This window comes from Mustelus asterias, chromosome 1 (genome assembly GCF_964213995.1).
Source record: "Mustelus asterias chromosome 1, sMusAst1.hap1.1, whole genome shotgun sequence".
NCBI classification, from domain to species: Eukaryota; Metazoa; Chordata; class Chondrichthyes; order Carcharhiniformes; family Triakidae; genus Mustelus; species Mustelus asterias.
The window spans coordinates 189,025,070-189,041,244 of record NC_135801.1 but is presented as its reverse complement, the minus strand read 5'-3'; the positions used below and the strand labels follow the sequence as shown (position 1 = coordinate 189,041,244).

The following is a 16,175-nucleotide window of genomic DNA, read 5'->3' as shown; positions in this document are numbered from 1 at the left end:
GCCTCAGGGGGTCGGAGAGGAATTTCCCAGATTTTTTTTTCCCCATATTGGCCCTGGGGTTTTTCACTCTGGGTTTTCGCCTCTCCCTGGAGATCACATGGTCTGGAATGGGGGGGTGGGGGTAAGTTAATAGGTTGTAATGAACAAAGCATCGTAGCTGTGAGGGACAGCTCGGTGGATAGGATATTGGTATGTAGATAGGCTGGAAAATTGGGTGGGGATCCTGGATTCAGGATTCAATCCTGGACCGGGGAGCGGCGCGGGCTTGGAGGGCCGAAGGGCCTGTTCCTGTGCTGTATTGTTCTTTGTTCTTTGTTGTTCTTTGTACTCTTTCCCTGGTTATCCTCTTCCCATTGATATACTTATCGAATATCTTGGGATTTCCCCTACTTTTATCAGCCAGAACTTTCTCATATCCCTACTTTACATTCCTAATTGCTTTCTTAAGCTCCACCCTGCACTTTCTCTACCTCACTAATGCCTCCACTGATTTGCTCCCCTTGTACTTTTTAAAAGCCTTTCTTTTCCTTCTCATTGTATCCTGAATATCTTCGGTCATCCATGGTTCTCTGGGCTTGTTATTCCTACCCCTTACCCTGGAGGGAACATGCTTGGCTTACATGATCTTCGAGCTTAACTTAGAAACATAGAAACATAGAAAACCATAGCACAAAACAGGCCCTTCGGCCCCACAAGTTGTGCCGAACATATCCCTACCTTTTAGGCCTACCTATAACCCTCCATCCTATTAAGTCCCATGTACTCATCCAGGAGTCTTTTAAAAGACCCTATTGAGTTTGCCTCCACCACCACTGACAGCAGCCGATTCCACTCGCCCACCACCCTCTGTGCGTAAAACTTCCCCCTAACATTTCCCCTGTACCTACCCCCCAGCACCTTAAACCTGTGTCCTCTCATAGCAGCCATTTCCACCTTGGGAAAAAGCCTCTGAGAGTCCACCTGATCTACGCCTCTCAACATCTTATATACCTCTATTAGGTCTCCTCTCATCCTACGTCTCTCCAAGGAGAAAAGACCGAGCTCCCTCAGCCTATCCTCATAAGGCATGCCACTCAATCCAGGCAACATCCTTGTAAATCTCCTCTGCACTCTTTCAATCTTTTCCACATCCTTCCTGTAATGAGGCGACCAGAACTGAGCACAGTACTCCAAATGGGGTCTGACGAGGGTCTTATATAGCTGCATCATTATCCCTGGACTCCTAAACTCAATCCCTCGATTGATAAAGGCCAGCACACCATACGCCTTCTTAACCACCTCCTCCACCTGCAGGGCCGATTTTAGAGTCCTATGGACCCGGACCCCAAGGTCCTTCTGATCCTCTACCGTACTAAGAGTCTTTCCCTTTATATTGTACTCCTTCATTCCATTTGACCTGCCAAAATGGACCACGGCGCATTTATCTGGGTTGAACTTCACCTCCTTGTGTTATCGCTTTATCCCTTAATAACCTTGGCATCCTCAAAGCTATCACTCTCTGCTTGAATCTACTCAACAACTGAGCATCCACTGTTCTTAAGGGTAAAGTCCAAGATTCACAATCTTTTGAGTGAAGAAATTTCACCTCAGCTCAGTCCTAAATACCCCTTACTCTGAGATTGTTCAAGATTCACCAGTCAGTGGAAACCGTCCTCTGCACCCGTAAGACCATAAGTTTTAGGAGCAGAATTAGACCATTCGGCCCATCAGGTTTGCTCTGCCATTCAATCATGGCTGATATGTTTCTCAACCCCATTCTCCTGCCTTTTCCCCGTAACCTTTGATCCCCTTACCAATCAAGAACCTACTTATCTCTGTCTTAAATACACTCAATGACTTGGCCTCGACAGCCTTGTGTGGCAATGAATTTCATAGATTCACCACCCTCTGGCTGAAGAAATTCCTCCTCATCTCAGTTCTCAAGGGCCAGCCCTTTACTCTGAGGCCGTTCCCTTGGATGCTAGTGTCTCTCGCGCCCTATCACTAAAACGTAGGAAGAGAAGTCGGCCATTCAGACACTAAAAGTCTCGTTCCCATTTGGGTCTAGACTCGAAGGACAACACAGCCAGGACCCATCAGTGTCCTCAATGGACATCCACTTATGTGTAGTCAAGTAAGACTCGCAGTACTGAGAGCCCTGAACAATGCACGTTCCTTTCTCTAGCATGGAGACACTGAAAGCAACCCTCACTGCTACTCCAGCTGAGATCACCTTACGTGGGATGAATCTATTGAGGACATTATCCAAAACCCCAACACATGTAATTTCCAGGTCATGTTTAACTGGATGGAAGTGACAAATAACTTTATTTCTTTTTTTTTTGCTGCTCTTAGGGAATTTGTATTCAAACATCCAAAATATTGTTCGAGTCTGAGTGTACGGAAGACGGGTGTGATGAAGAAAGGAGGAATCTTCAGTTCCGAGTTTGTAGTGTTCCTCATTCCCTCGCTCCTGATAACTCACCTGTTCATGCTGGGAGTCGGGTAGGTCCGTGATTAATGTAGAGTTTGCCTTGCACACCTGTTGTCGTGGTAACTTAGCTGTTCACGTTGGGTGTTGGGTATGTCCATGACGAATGCCTTGCACGCTGGTTGTACTTGCACAAAGCTTCGCAGATTCCTTCCCTGTGATCATTCAATTCCATGACCGCCAAAAACAGAACCCACAATTATTAGTCCAAACTACCTGTCACACAGAGTTACATCGAGCCCACAGCACTGAAATAGGCCATTCAGTTGAAGTTATCTCCGCGAGTATTTCTGCTAACTCTCTCCGCCTATCCATCAATTCTTTCCTTCCTAGAATTCCAGACATACTACATCTACAGGAGTTCCAATATTCTCTTTGCTTGTTACATCTTCGAAGAACTCTGAAGTTTTTAAGTTTATTGATTCATGTCACAAGTAGGCTTATATTGACACTGCAATGATGTTGCTGCGAAAATCCCCTAGTCGCCAGGTTGAGGGACAATTTAGCATGGCCATTGGACCTAACCAGCATGTCTTTCGGACTGTGTGAGGAAACTGGAGCACCCGGAGGAAACCCCACGCAGACACGGGGAGAATGTGTAGACTCCGCACAGTGACCCAAGCCGGAGGCAGAGGGGCGATCAGATAGGAGCTTACAAAATTATGAGAGGAATGGGTAGAATGGATAGTCGGAGTCTTTTTCCCAGGGTAGAAATGTCAATTACCAGGGGACGTAGGTTTAAGGTAAAAGGTGGAAAGTTTAAAGGAGATGTGAGAGGCAAGTTTTTTACACAGAGGTTGGTAAGTGCCTGGAATGCGCTGCCAGAGGAGGTAGAAGCAGATACAATAGCAACATTTAAGAGGCATCTTGACAAATACATGAATCGGCAGAGAATAGAGGGATATGGACCGTGTAGAGGCAAAAGGTCGTTAATTAAGAAATGTGTCGGCACAGGCTTGGTGGGCCAAAGGGCCTGTTCCTGGGCTGTACCGCTCTTTGTTTTTTGTTCCAGGACTAAACTGTCCAACCTTTCCTCATAACACAAAAACCTTGATTCCAGGAATCAACTTAATGATTAGAACATTGTAGCTTTCACTCACCGTAGCACTTCTCATTGGCACACACTAAGGGAATTCAACCCTTAATCTGGCCTGGCACTTTGACGCAGAGCTGTCTACCTGCTGCGCTGCCGGGTGAGATGTTAAACCGAGACCCATCCAGCCTCTCAGGAGAATAAAGTGCCACGACACCATTTTGAAGGAGAGGAGGGAACGCCTCGTTGCTATGCTGGCCAATATTTATGCCTCGACCACCTGGTCATGCTCACATTGATTTCCTTTGTCATGATTGGTCACTATACTTCCAGAAGCACCTGATTGGCTGCAAAAAATTAATTAAGATAAAGGCAAACTACTGCAGATGCTGGAATCTGAAACAAAAAGTGCTGGAAAATCTCAGCAGGTCTGACAGCATCTGTGGAGAGAGAATGGAGCCAACGCGAGAGGTCATTCTGATTTGAAACATTGGCTCTATTCTCTCCCCACAGATGCTGTCAGACCTGCTGAGATTTTCCAGCATTTTCTGTCTTTTTTTTGGCTGTAAAACATCTTGGGGCGCCCTGAGCTTGTGAAAGGTGTTTTAGAAAGTGCACGTTTTTTCTGTACTTGCTGAGATTAGCCAATTCAGCAGCAAAATCACTCTGTGGTCAACTGAGACTTGTAGTTGTTTGCTTGTCATATGTTATGAGGGCAAAATTTTCCCACCCTGCCCACCACGGGAATCGTAGTAGGCGGTGGGGGCGGACCATACAAAGGTCCATTGACCTCGGGTGGGGACCTTGGGACTAGCACGGCCGGAAAATCCCCTCCCCCACCGCGTCTCTAATCCTCCATCCCTTACCTCCCACCCTCCCCCAGGCCTACATCATCTTGCACTATTTGAATCTGATCTGTATTTCTGCATTTCTTACCTTAGAATATACATTGGGAAAAAGTTGGCCGCCTCACCTGCAAGTACCTTGTAAATATCCTACTGGACAAAGAAAACTGCTGAAACCCGATGAGCTGCAGAGATTGATGCCGATTTTCTTCATCCGTCACTCGTGTAGATGGACATCTGAAGCCCGATAAAGAGACTTCAAGTGTTTTTACGGTTACCTTACTCCCTGTTCCCATGTCTCCCTGTTTGAACATTTGCTTCGCTCTTCCATCTGTAATTATCCTTGCTGTATACGAGTTATCTTCGGCAGCATGGGTCGTTGGCTTTTTACACTCCAGTGCTGTTCCCATGCTGTTTCAGCACCTCTTAGTCAAAGCTCATCACGTCAGCACATGACATGGACTCGGAAATTCCAGTGGCCTAGCGACCACAGGCTCCTTAGTGTATGTGCACACGCATGTGTCCCTTCCTCGTACAGGTCTCGGGAAACATGTTTTCCTAAACCTGGGCTAATATTAACCAGGGATTGAAAATATCAGTTGGCGTCTCCAGTTTGAACACCGGTACGTCACGACAATGGCCTTCCTTGCCTTGTCTTGCCAGGCCCCCAACTTCACTTTCACTGTAGTTCATCATTCCAAAATGTTCAGAAAATAAAGTGCTGTTATGGTAATGGCTAGGAAACTGGTTAACAGTTATGTATTATTTTTTTAAATTTCAAGGAAGCCAGGGAAAGTCATCATAGAACTTACGCTGAGCCAGATAAAAATGAAACTTGAGAAATCATCTTCATATAAAGGGTTGCAAGAATGGTGGGGGTTTTTTTTTTAAGTTTAAAAAAAAGAACTTCTTTTAAAATTTATTTATTAGTGTCACAAGTAGGCTTACATTAACACCACAATGAAGTGACTATGAAAATCCCCCCAGCCGCCACACTCCGGTGCCTGTTCGGGTGCACTGAGGGAGAATTTAGCATGGCCAATCCACCTATCCAGCACGTCTTTCGGACTGTGAGAGGAAACTGGAGCACCTGGTGGAAACCCGGGGGTGTGCAGGGGGAGGGGGAGAACAATGCTCCAGGAGACCATTGTCCGAGGGGTTAGATTTTTTAGCGCACCTCACTGCCCAAAACTAACCTTGAGGATTGGCTGCAAGTCAAATGGTTGGTCGAACCGAAAGCCAACCTTCAACAATGTTTTTACACCAGGGTAGCAAATTAAAAATTGATCCCCGGCCGCAGTCTGTCAAGTTACTCGGAACGGAGAGATGTACACATTCTTTTTAAGACTTTCGTGGATGAACTCGTAAGGGAGGATGTTCCCGATGGTGGGGGAGTCCAGAGCCAGGGGTCACGGTCTGAGGATTCAGGGTAGACCATTTAGGACGGAGGTGAGGAGACATTTCTTCACCCAAAGAGTAGTGAGCCTGTGGAATTCATTGCCACAGGAAGTAGTTGATGCCAAAACATTGAATGTATTCAAGAGGCGGCTGGATATAGCACTTGGGGCGAATGGGATCAAAGGTTATGGGGAGAAAGCAGGATTAGATTATTGAGTTGGACAATCAGCCATGATCGTGATGAATGGCGGAGCAGGCTCGAAGGGCCGAATGGCCTTCTCCTGCTCCTATCTTCTATGTTTCTATGTAAGTCCAAACCCTGACCGTGATTTTTACCTTCCGACCCACACGAGTCTCCATGGTACAATCCTGTACACCCCATGAAGACAAATCCTGTACACCCCTGATGTTGAGTTAGATAGCTGCCGAATCAGTGACCAAGTGTCATTCCACCTAAAGCTGGATAGGGTCATTTTGTTTCCTCTCCTTGTTCTGCTCCAGGTCACGCTGGGGTGCAATAACACAGGCGGCTGCATAAAGGTTAGGGTTATTTTTAAGTTTATTTATTCATGTCACAAGTAGGCTTGCAATGAAGTTACTGTGAAAATCCCCTAGTCGCCACACTCTGGCGCCTGTTCAGGTACGCTGAGGGATAATTTAGCATGGCCAATGCACCCTAACCAGCACGTCTTTCAGACTGTGGGAGGAAACCGGAGCACCCGGAGGAAACCCTCGCAGACACGGGGAGCATGTGCACACTCTGCCCAGACAGTGACCCAAGCTGGGAATCGAACCCAAGTCCCTGGCGCTGTGAGGCAGCAGTGCTAACCACTGTGCCACCGATAATATTACCCCCAGTGTGTTAGACTCGGAGCTCTCTGGCCTTCACCGAAGGCAGTCCCTTCTGAATGTGAGCAGTTGGAAGTCGCACCAATGTAGACTTTGTGACTATCTGATCTGCTCAGGGACCTTTATCTCCTCTAGCTCTTCACAGTAAAGGATCTAAAGTCCTGGCCACTGCTTTAGTGGCAATGCTTGTGTGATGACCTGAAAAAAATATTTATTTAGCATCCTGCATGACCTTAGGACAGTTCAAAGCACTTTTACAGCTACTTTTGAAGTGTAATTACTGTTGTGATGTAAGGAAGTCAATTTGCACACAGCAAGATCCCACAGACAATACGAGGTCATCGCCAGAATAGAAGCAAAGTACTGCAGGTGCTGGAGATCTGAAATAAAAACTGAAAGTGCTGGAAAAAACTCAGCAGGTCAGGTAGCATCGGTGGGAGAGGAAGAGAGTTAACGTTTCAAGTCCAAGATGGCTTTGTGTCCGCTGGTTAGATCAGAGGATTAGAGCGTGGTGCCAATAATGCTCAGTTCTGGGTTCAATCCCTGCACTGGCCAGTGCGTTTTCCCAGTGTCAAGGCACTTGTGTATCTTTTTCTGTAGAGTCACATTCAACTCGAAACATTAACTCTGTTTCTCTCTCTACAGATGCTGCCAGACTTGCTGTGTTTTTCCAGCACTTTTTGTTCTTCTTTCAGATAATGACCAGAATTTGGTTTTAGTGAATTTTAGTTCAGGGATGACTATTAACCAGAAACCAATCTCCTTGCTCTTTGAACCAATGCCATAAAATCTTTTATTTTCACCTAAGAGATCAGTATAATCCTTGGTTTAATGTCCCATTGGAAATGCAGGACACCTCTGACAGTGCAGCACTTCCTCAGCAGTGCAGGCCTGGATTTCATGCTCAAATCTCTGGAGTGGGACTTGAACTTAGCACCTTCTGAGTCAGAAACAAGAGTGTGCTCTCTTTTAATTTACAGCTGGAGAGTCATTTAACCCCAGTTGGAGCAGATTTCACTCAATTAATAGCTGATAGCTGTGTAGCATTTCCTGTCTGGCAGCAGATTTCAAAGGGACCTTTGGCAAATTAATCATAGAATCCCTACAATGCAGAAGGAGACCATTCAGCCCATCAAGTGTACACTGACTCTCCTACAGAGCATCTTACTCAGGTCCCATCCCTGGTATTTACCCCGCTAATCCCCCTAACCTACACATCTTGGGACACTAAGGGGTAATTTAGCATGGCCAATCCACCTAACCTGCACATCTTTGGACTGTGGGAGGAAACCAGAGCACCCAGAGGAAACCCACGCAGAAACGGGGAGAACGTGCAAACTCCACACAGTGACCCGAGGCTGGAATCGAACGCGGGTCTCTGGCACTGTGAGGCAGCTGTGCTAACCACTGTACCACCGTGCCACCCTTATGTCCTGACGATGTCCTGACAAAGATCATCAAACCCAGAATGGAACAGTCAGCAAACTTTCACGTTTGTCTGACTCCATGTCCTACAACCAGACCGAATAATAATAGTAATTGACTGGAAGACTAGCTCAAACCAAAATTGTTTTTGCATCAACTAATAAAGTATAATTATATCATTATTATAATAACAGAATAAATGAATTTGGCGTCTGACTGGCCATGAAGCCACTGATATCCATCCCTTGGAAGATTGCTAGGTAATTATAGATGAGGAAGTTGTTTAGCTCATTTTAAGTTCAGCTATTCAGGATACCTCTAAGATGATCTTGTTAAAATGGCACAACGATTTTCACCTCTGTTGCACCATCCAGGCATCTGGTCCATGTGTCATTCACTCTTATTTTTGAGGCATTTTCTTAAATCAGTTTTGAGTTTACTTTTTACTGGTTTGACCTTGAGTCACCTTGTCCTAGATGCCCACTTTTTGCAATTTCTGCCTTCTGCAATGCCGCTTATTCCCTTGTCTATGGCTGTGTCGCTGCCACCCATCTCTCCAGCTTTGAAAGCTGCAGGGTCCAAATGTCTCCAGTCGTTCTTTGCCAAATAGCACAGCTCTCCGTCGGCCAGAGTTGAGTCTTATTCCCAGCCTCTGTGAAGTGTGAAGGTTTCCCTCATCCTGAATCTTATGGATAAGGAGCAAAGTTGGAATCGGGGAGTATCAGATCAGTCATGATCTCATTGAATGGTGGAGCAGACTCGATGGGCCGAATAGCCTACTTCTGCTCCTATGTCTTATCTCTCTCTACAAAAAAAAACCTGAAGCCACCTGATTTATCCACATGCACAATAGAGACTGGATTGGGTAAAATCCAAGAACTGTTCAGGGGAGTTTGAACAAAACAGTGGGATCTTCATCACCAACACTCCAATAGGTTACCAATCTGAACACCTACCAGAAACCTCACTGGCTGAGGTCCTTCTCATTGTGTTAACAGAAGGGCAATTGTTAATGACTGGAATTAAGTTTTACAATGAAAAGATCTGTAAATATGCTTTAGTTTCTTACCCAACCCACACCTCCATGTAAAAAAAAAGTAATTAAAACTGAGCAATGAAGTTCTTCTGTTGATTATTTCATTTTGTTCTTGAATTACTTCTCTAAGTTGTTTGTGGTTTCTCTGGTTGGAGCACTCCATGCTCACCCATTCACTCCAGAATTCTCTACAGAATGTTCTATTTGCATTTTCCCCAGCTGCCAACACAAGGTGTGCACGGTTGATTCAGTCGCTCCGTTACATCATGGAGAGCCACGGTGTCGGCAGTGCCAGGACCAAAAATGGCGCTGCTCAAATAATCTTCTATTCCTGCAAGGCCAAGACCAAAAATAGCACTGCTCAAATAATCTATTCTTTTCCCACATCTAATGATGCATTAAGGCAGACTTTAGTCTCTTTCCAGAGCCAGTAATTCCTGGAATAGCTCACTAGTCTTTCTCTAGGGGCTTTCGCTATGTGTGTGTGTGTATATATATATATATATATGCTCGGGGCTCATAGCTTGAGGGGTGTCACTTCACATCAAAAATGGCTGACAAGATATCTCTTCCGCTCTTAGCATGGGCCATTGGTATGTTTGGAAGAATTTGCACGTTGACGCACTCAAACCTTTTGCCCGGGCTTTGAATACACCTTCCTTTGCCATCAAGTCCTGGGGTGGGACTTGAATCCAGAGCTTCTGGCTCAGAGGAAGGGACACTACCCGCTGCACCACAAGACCTCCGAATGGTCAAATAATCATGGCTGCATTTTCTCCCCTGTTTAGGCCATAGTTAAAGCCATTTCCTTCTTTTAAACGAGGCACTTAATTTTGTGGAGGTGTCAGTTAAGCACAAAATTTAATAGCATACTTGAGCAGGGCAGGCGATGGCCTGGTGGTATTATCCCTAGACGATTAATCAGCTAATGTTCTGCGGACCTGGGTTCAAATCCCGCCACGGCAGCTGGTGGAATTTGAATTCAATAAAAAATATCTGGAATGAAGAACCTACTGATGACCAGGAAACGATTGCCGATTGTCGGAAAAACCCATCTGGTTCACTAATGTCCTTTAGGGAAGGAAATCTGCCATCCTTACCAGGTCTCGCCAACATGTGAATCCAAAGCCACAGCAATGTGGTTGACTCTCAACTGCTTTCCAAGGGTAACTAGGGATGGGCAATAAATGCTGGCCAGCCAGTGACGCCCATGCCCCACGAATGAACAATAATAAAAAAGTCCATTCATGAAATAAGGGGTGTTTCACACACAGTGGGTGGGATTCTCCAGCCGCGCTCGCCTGAAAACCGGAGATTCCCAGGACCTTCAATGGACATTTACGTGGTCCGCCCCCACCTGCTAGAATTTCAATGGCGGACGGGATGGGAAAATACTGGCCAGTATTTTAATGGTTCTTGATCGGCTAAACAATCTTCAAACTCATCTGTCTTTATTGCTTGATTTGGGTTGTTGCAATATTTGTCTAACTTGTGAGCAGGCAGGGTCTCCACAGGGGTGAGTTTTAACCAGAGGAGATTGCTTATCGTCTCTGGCAGACTTAACAATTTGACAACAGGAGCCAGAGATGCGCATGGGTATGGGCAAGTTATTGGAAGGTGTGATAAGGGATAGGATCTACAAATATTTGGATAGACAGGGACTTGTTAGGGAGAGTCAACATGGCTTTGTGCGTGGTCGGTCATGTTTGACCAATCTATTAGAGTTTTTCGAGGAGGTTACCAGGAAATACTGGATAGGTGCAGGAAATATAGGGTTGTTGTAGTGGGAGACTTCAATTTCCCTGGTATAGACTGGAAATCGCTGAGGGCAGGGACTCTGGATGGGGAGGAATTTGTAAAATGTGTACAGGAGGGTTCGTTGGAACAATATGTGGACAGCCCAACTAGAGAGGGGGCTATACTGGACCTGGTACTGGGGAATGAGCCCGGTCAGGTCTTCAAAGTTTTGGTTGGGGAACATGTGGCAAATAGTGACCACAATTCTGTTAGCTTTAGGATAGTGATGGAAAAGGATGAGTGGTGCCCCAAGGGTAAGGTGTTGGATTGGGGGAAGGCTAACTTTATTGGGATCAGGCAGAAATTGGCAGCTCTTGATTGGGAGAGGTTGTTTGAGGGTAAATCCACATCTGGTATGTGGCAGTCTTTTAAGGAACGGTTGTTAGGGCTACAGGACAAGCATGTGCCTGTAAAAAAGAAGGATAGGAAGGGTAGGATTAGAGAACCATGGATAACCAGGGAAATTGAGGGACTGGTCAAAAGGAAAAGAGAGGCGTATGTTAGGTCCAAGCAGCTAAAAACGGAGGGAGCTCTGGAGGAGTACAATGAAAGTAGGAAAATACTCAAACGGGGAATTAGAAGAGCAAAAAGGGGTCACGAAATGTTCTTGGCAGACAGGATTAAGGAGAATCCCAAGGCATTTTATTCATACGTTAGGAACAAAAGGGTTGTTAGGGAAAAAATTGGACCTCTCAGGGACAAAAGTGGGGACTTATGCTTGGAGCCCAAAGAAGTAGGGGAGATCCTAAATGAATACTTTGCGTCGGTATTCACAAAGGAGAGGGATGTGTTGACTGGGAGTGTCTCGGAGGGGAGTGTTGAACCGTTGGAGAAAATCTCCATTACAAAGGAGGAAGTGTTAGGTTTGTTAGAGAATATAAAGACTGACAAATCCCCAGGGCCTGATGGAATCTATCCAAGGCTGCTCAGGGAGACGAGAGGTGAAATCGTTGGGCCTCTGACGCAAATCTTTGTCTCGTCACTGGACACAGGTGAGGTCCCAGAGGATTGGAGGATAGCCAATGTGGTCCCGTTATTTAAGAAGGGTAGGAAGGATAACCCGGGTAATTATAGGCCGGTGAGCTTGACGTCCGTGGTGGGGAAGTTGTTGGAGAAGATTCTTAGAGATAGGATGTATGCGCATTTAGAAAGGAATAAACTCATTAACGATAGTCAGCATGGTTTTGTGAGAGGGAGGTCATGCCTCACTAACCTGGTGGTGTTTTTTGAAGAAGTGACCAAAATGGTTGACGAAGGAAGGGCCGTGGATGTTGTCTATATGGACTTTAGTAAAGCGTTTGACAAAGTCCCTCATGGTAGGCTAGTGAAAAAGGTTGGATCCCATGGGATAAAGGGGGAGGTGGCTAGATGGGTGGAGAACTGGCTTGGTCATAGAAGACAGAGGGTGGTAGTGGAAGGGTCTTTTTCCGGCTGGAGGCCTGTGACTAGTGGTGTACCGCAGGGCTCTGTATTGGGACCTCTGCTGTTTGTGATTTATATAAATGATCTGGAAGAAGGAGTAACTGGGGTGAACAGTAAGTTTGCGGACGACACAAAACTGGCAGGACTTGCAGATAGTGAGGAACATTGTCAGAGGCTACAGAAGGATATAGATAGGCTGGAAATTTGGGCAAGGAAATGGCAGATGGAGTTCAATCCTGATAAATGCGAAGTGATGCATTTTGGTGGGAATAATGTAGGGAGGAGCTACACGATAAATGGAAGAACCATAAAGGGTGTAGAGACGCAGAGGGACCTGGGTGTGCAAGTCCACAGATCTTTGAAGGTGACGTCACAGGTGGAGAAGGTGGTGAAGAAGGCATATGGCATGCTTGCCTTTATAGGACGGTCATGATGTGGGGAAACCCTGAAGAAGGGGCTTAGAGCCTCGAAAGCTTGTGTGGCTTTTGCTACCAAATAAACCTGTTGGACTTTAACCTGGTGTTGTTAAACTTCTTACTGTTTATAGGACGGGGCATAGAGTATAAGAGTTGGGGTCTGATGTTGCAGATGTATAGAACGTTGGTTCGGCCGCATTTGGAATACTGCGTCCAGTTCTGGTCGCCACACTACCAGAAAGACGTGGAGGCTTTGGAGAGAGTACAGAGGAGGTTTACCAGGATGTTGCCTGGTATGGAGGGGCTTGGTTATGAGGAGAGATTGGGGAAACTGGGGTTGTTCTCCTTGGAAAGACGGAGGATGAGGGGAGACTTAATAGAGGTGTATAAAATTATGAAAGGCATAGATAGGGTGAACGGTGGGAAGCTTTTCCCCGGGTCGGTGGTGACGTTCACGAGGGGTCATAGGTTCAAGGTGAAGGGGGGGAGGTTTAACACAGATATCAGAAGGACATATTTCACACAGAGGGTCGTGGGGGCCTGGAATGTGTTGCCGGGCAAGGTGGTGGAGGCGGACACACTGGGAACGTTTAAGACTTATCTAGACAGCTATATGAACGGAGTGGGAATGGAGGGATACAAAAGAGTGGTCTAGTCTGGACCAGGGAGCGGCGCGGGCTACTTGTTCCTTGTTTCTCGTTTCAAGGCTTCATTCTATGATCATCTTGCTGGTGCCAGGACAGAGCGAGACTGCGGATAGTTGGGAACCTGTCTCGGGGGCAGGGAATTCATATGGTGTTCGTGGAAGTGGAAATGACTGGGGTTGGGAAGCATTTCCCGATCGGGGCCATTGTGATCTCCTGGACTCGTTTCGATCACCTCAGGGGGTCGGAGAGGAATTTCCCAGATTTTTTTCCCCATATTGGCCCTGGGGTTTTTCACTCTGGGTTTTCGCCTCTCCCTGGAGATCACATGGTCTGGAATGGGGGGGTGGGGGTGAGTTAATAGGTTGTAATGAACAAAGCATCGTAGCTGTGAGGGACAGCTCGGTGGATAGGATTTTGGTATGTAGATAGGCTGGAAAATTGGGCGGGGATCCTGGATTGAAGATTCAATCCTGGACCGGGGAGCGGCGCGGGCTTGGAGGGCCGAAGGGCCTGTTCCTGTGCTGTATTGTTCTTTGTTCTTTGTTCTCTTTGAAAGTGGATGAAGGGAAGGCGGTGGATGTTGTCTACCTGGATTTCAGCAAGGCCTTTGACAAGGTCCCTCATGGGAGGTTAGTTAGGAAGGCTCAGTCGCTGGGTATACATGGGGAGGTAGTAAATTGGATTAGACACTGGCTCAATGGAAGAAGCCAGAGAGTGGTTGTGGAGGATTGCTTCTCTGAATGGAGGCCTGTGACTAGTGGTGTGCCGTGGGGATCGGTGTTGGGTCCATTGTTGTTTGTCATCTATACCAATTATCTGGATGATAATGTGGTAAATTGGATCAGCAAATTTGCTGCTGATACAAAGATTGGAGGTGTAGTGGACAGTGAGGAAGGTTTTCAAAGCTTGCAGAGGGATTTGGACCAACTAGAAAAATGGGCTGAAAAATGGCAAATGGAATTTAACGCAGACAAGTGTGAGATATTGCACTTTGGAAGTACAAACCAAAGTAGAACGTACAGGGTAAATGGTAGGACTCTGAAGAGTGCAGTTGAACAGAGGGATCTGGGAATACAGGTACAAAATTCCCTAAAAGTGACGTCACAGGTGGATAGGGTCGTAAAGAGTGCCTTTGGTACATAAGAACATAAGAGAACATAAGAAATAGGAGCAGGAGTAGGCCATCTGGCCCTTCGAGCCTGCCCCGCCATTCAACAAGATCATGGCTGATCTGAAGCGAATCAGTTCCACTTACCCGCCTGCTCCCCATATCCCCTAATTCCCTTATCGATCAGAAAAGTATCTACCCGTGATTTAAACATATTCAACGAGGAAGCCTCCACCACTTCAATGGGCAGAGAATTCCAGAGATTCACTACCCTCTGAGAGAAGATGTTCCCCCTCAACTCTGTTCTGAACCGGCCCCCCCTTATTTTGAGGCTGTGCCCTCTAGTTCTGGTTTCCCTTCTAAGTGGAAAGAATCTCTCCACCTCTACCCTATCCAGCCCCTTCATTATCTTATATGTCTCTATAAGATCACCCCTCATCCTTCTAAACTCCAACGAGTACAGACCCAATCTGTTTAATCTCTCCTCATAAGCCACACCCCTCATCTCCGGTATCAACCTGGTGAACCTTCTCTGCACTCCCTCCAAGGCCAATATATCCTTTCGCAAATAAGGGGACCAAAATTGCACACAGTACTCCAGTTGCGGCCTCACCAGTGCCTTGTACAGTTGCAGCAAGACCTCCCTGCTTTTATATTCTATCCCCCTCGCGATAAAGGCCAACATTCCATTCGCCTTCTTGATCACCTGCTGCACCTGCAGACTGAGTTTTTGCGATTCGTGCACAAGGACCCCCAGGTCCCTCTGCACAGTCGCACGATGTAATTTTTCTCCATTTAAATAATATTCCAATTTACTATTATTTCTTCCAAAGTGGATAACCTCACATTTGCTAACGTTATATTCCATCTGCCAGATCCTCGCCCACTCGCTCAGCCTATCCAAATCTCTCTGCAGACTTTCCGCGTCCTCCACGCAATTCGCTTTCCCACTCACTTTCGTGTCATCAGCAAACTTGAATACCCTAGATTCAGTCCCCTCCTCCAGATCATCTATGTAAATGGTAAACAATTGAGGCCCCAGCACCGATCCCTGCGGCACGCCACTGGTCACCAACTGCCAACCAGAAAAGCACCCATTTATCCCAACTCTCTGCTTCCTGTTAGATAGCCAATCCCCAATCCACGCCAACACCTTACCCCTAACTCCGTGTACCCCAATCTTCTGCAGCAACCTTTTGTGAGGCACCTTATCGAACGCCTTCTGGAAATCTAAAAACACCACATCCACCGGTTCCCCTCTGTCAACCGCACTAGTGACATCTTCATAAAAGTCCAGTAGATTCGTCAAACACGACTTTCCCTTCATTTGCCTTTATAAACCGAAGTATCGAGTATAAAAGTTGGAGTGTTATGGTAAGGTTATATAAGGCATTGGTGAGGCTGAATTTAGAGTATTGTGTACAGTTTTGGTCACCTAGTTACCAGAGAAGGCTCACAAGGATGTTGCCGGGACTTGAGAAGCTGAGTTGCAGAGAGAGATTGAATAGATTGGGACTTTATTCCCTGGAGCGTAGAAGAATGAGGGGAAATTTGATAGAGGTGTATAAGATTTTGATGGGTATAGATAGAGTGAATGCAAGCAGGCTTTTTCCACTGAGGCGAGGGGAGAAAAAAACCAGAGGGCATGGGTTAAGGGTGAAAGGAGAAAAGTTTAAAGGGAATATTAGGGGGGGCTTCTTCACGCAGAGAGTGGTGGGAGTGTGGAATG

General features: G+C 46.3%; 1 protein-coding gene across 1 annotated transcript in view; it reads left to right on the top strand.

Moving 5' to 3' along the window:
- The window catches only part of LOC144500799 (BCL2/adenovirus E1B 19 kDa protein-interacting protein 3-like), a 42,972-nt gene extending 37,884 nt beyond the window's left edge, over positions 1-5,088 (top strand). The window contains exons 5-6 of the mRNA XM_078224267.1: positions 2,335-2,484; positions 4,445-5,088. Of these exons, the coding sequence (XP_078080393.1) occupies positions 2,335-2,484; positions 4,445-4,493 (199 nt within the window). The 3' untranslated portion in view covers positions 4,494-5,088. The remainder of the gene's footprint in view (positions 1-2,334; positions 2,485-4,444) is intronic.
- The last annotated feature ends 11,087 nt before the right edge of the window (positions 5,089-16,175 follow it).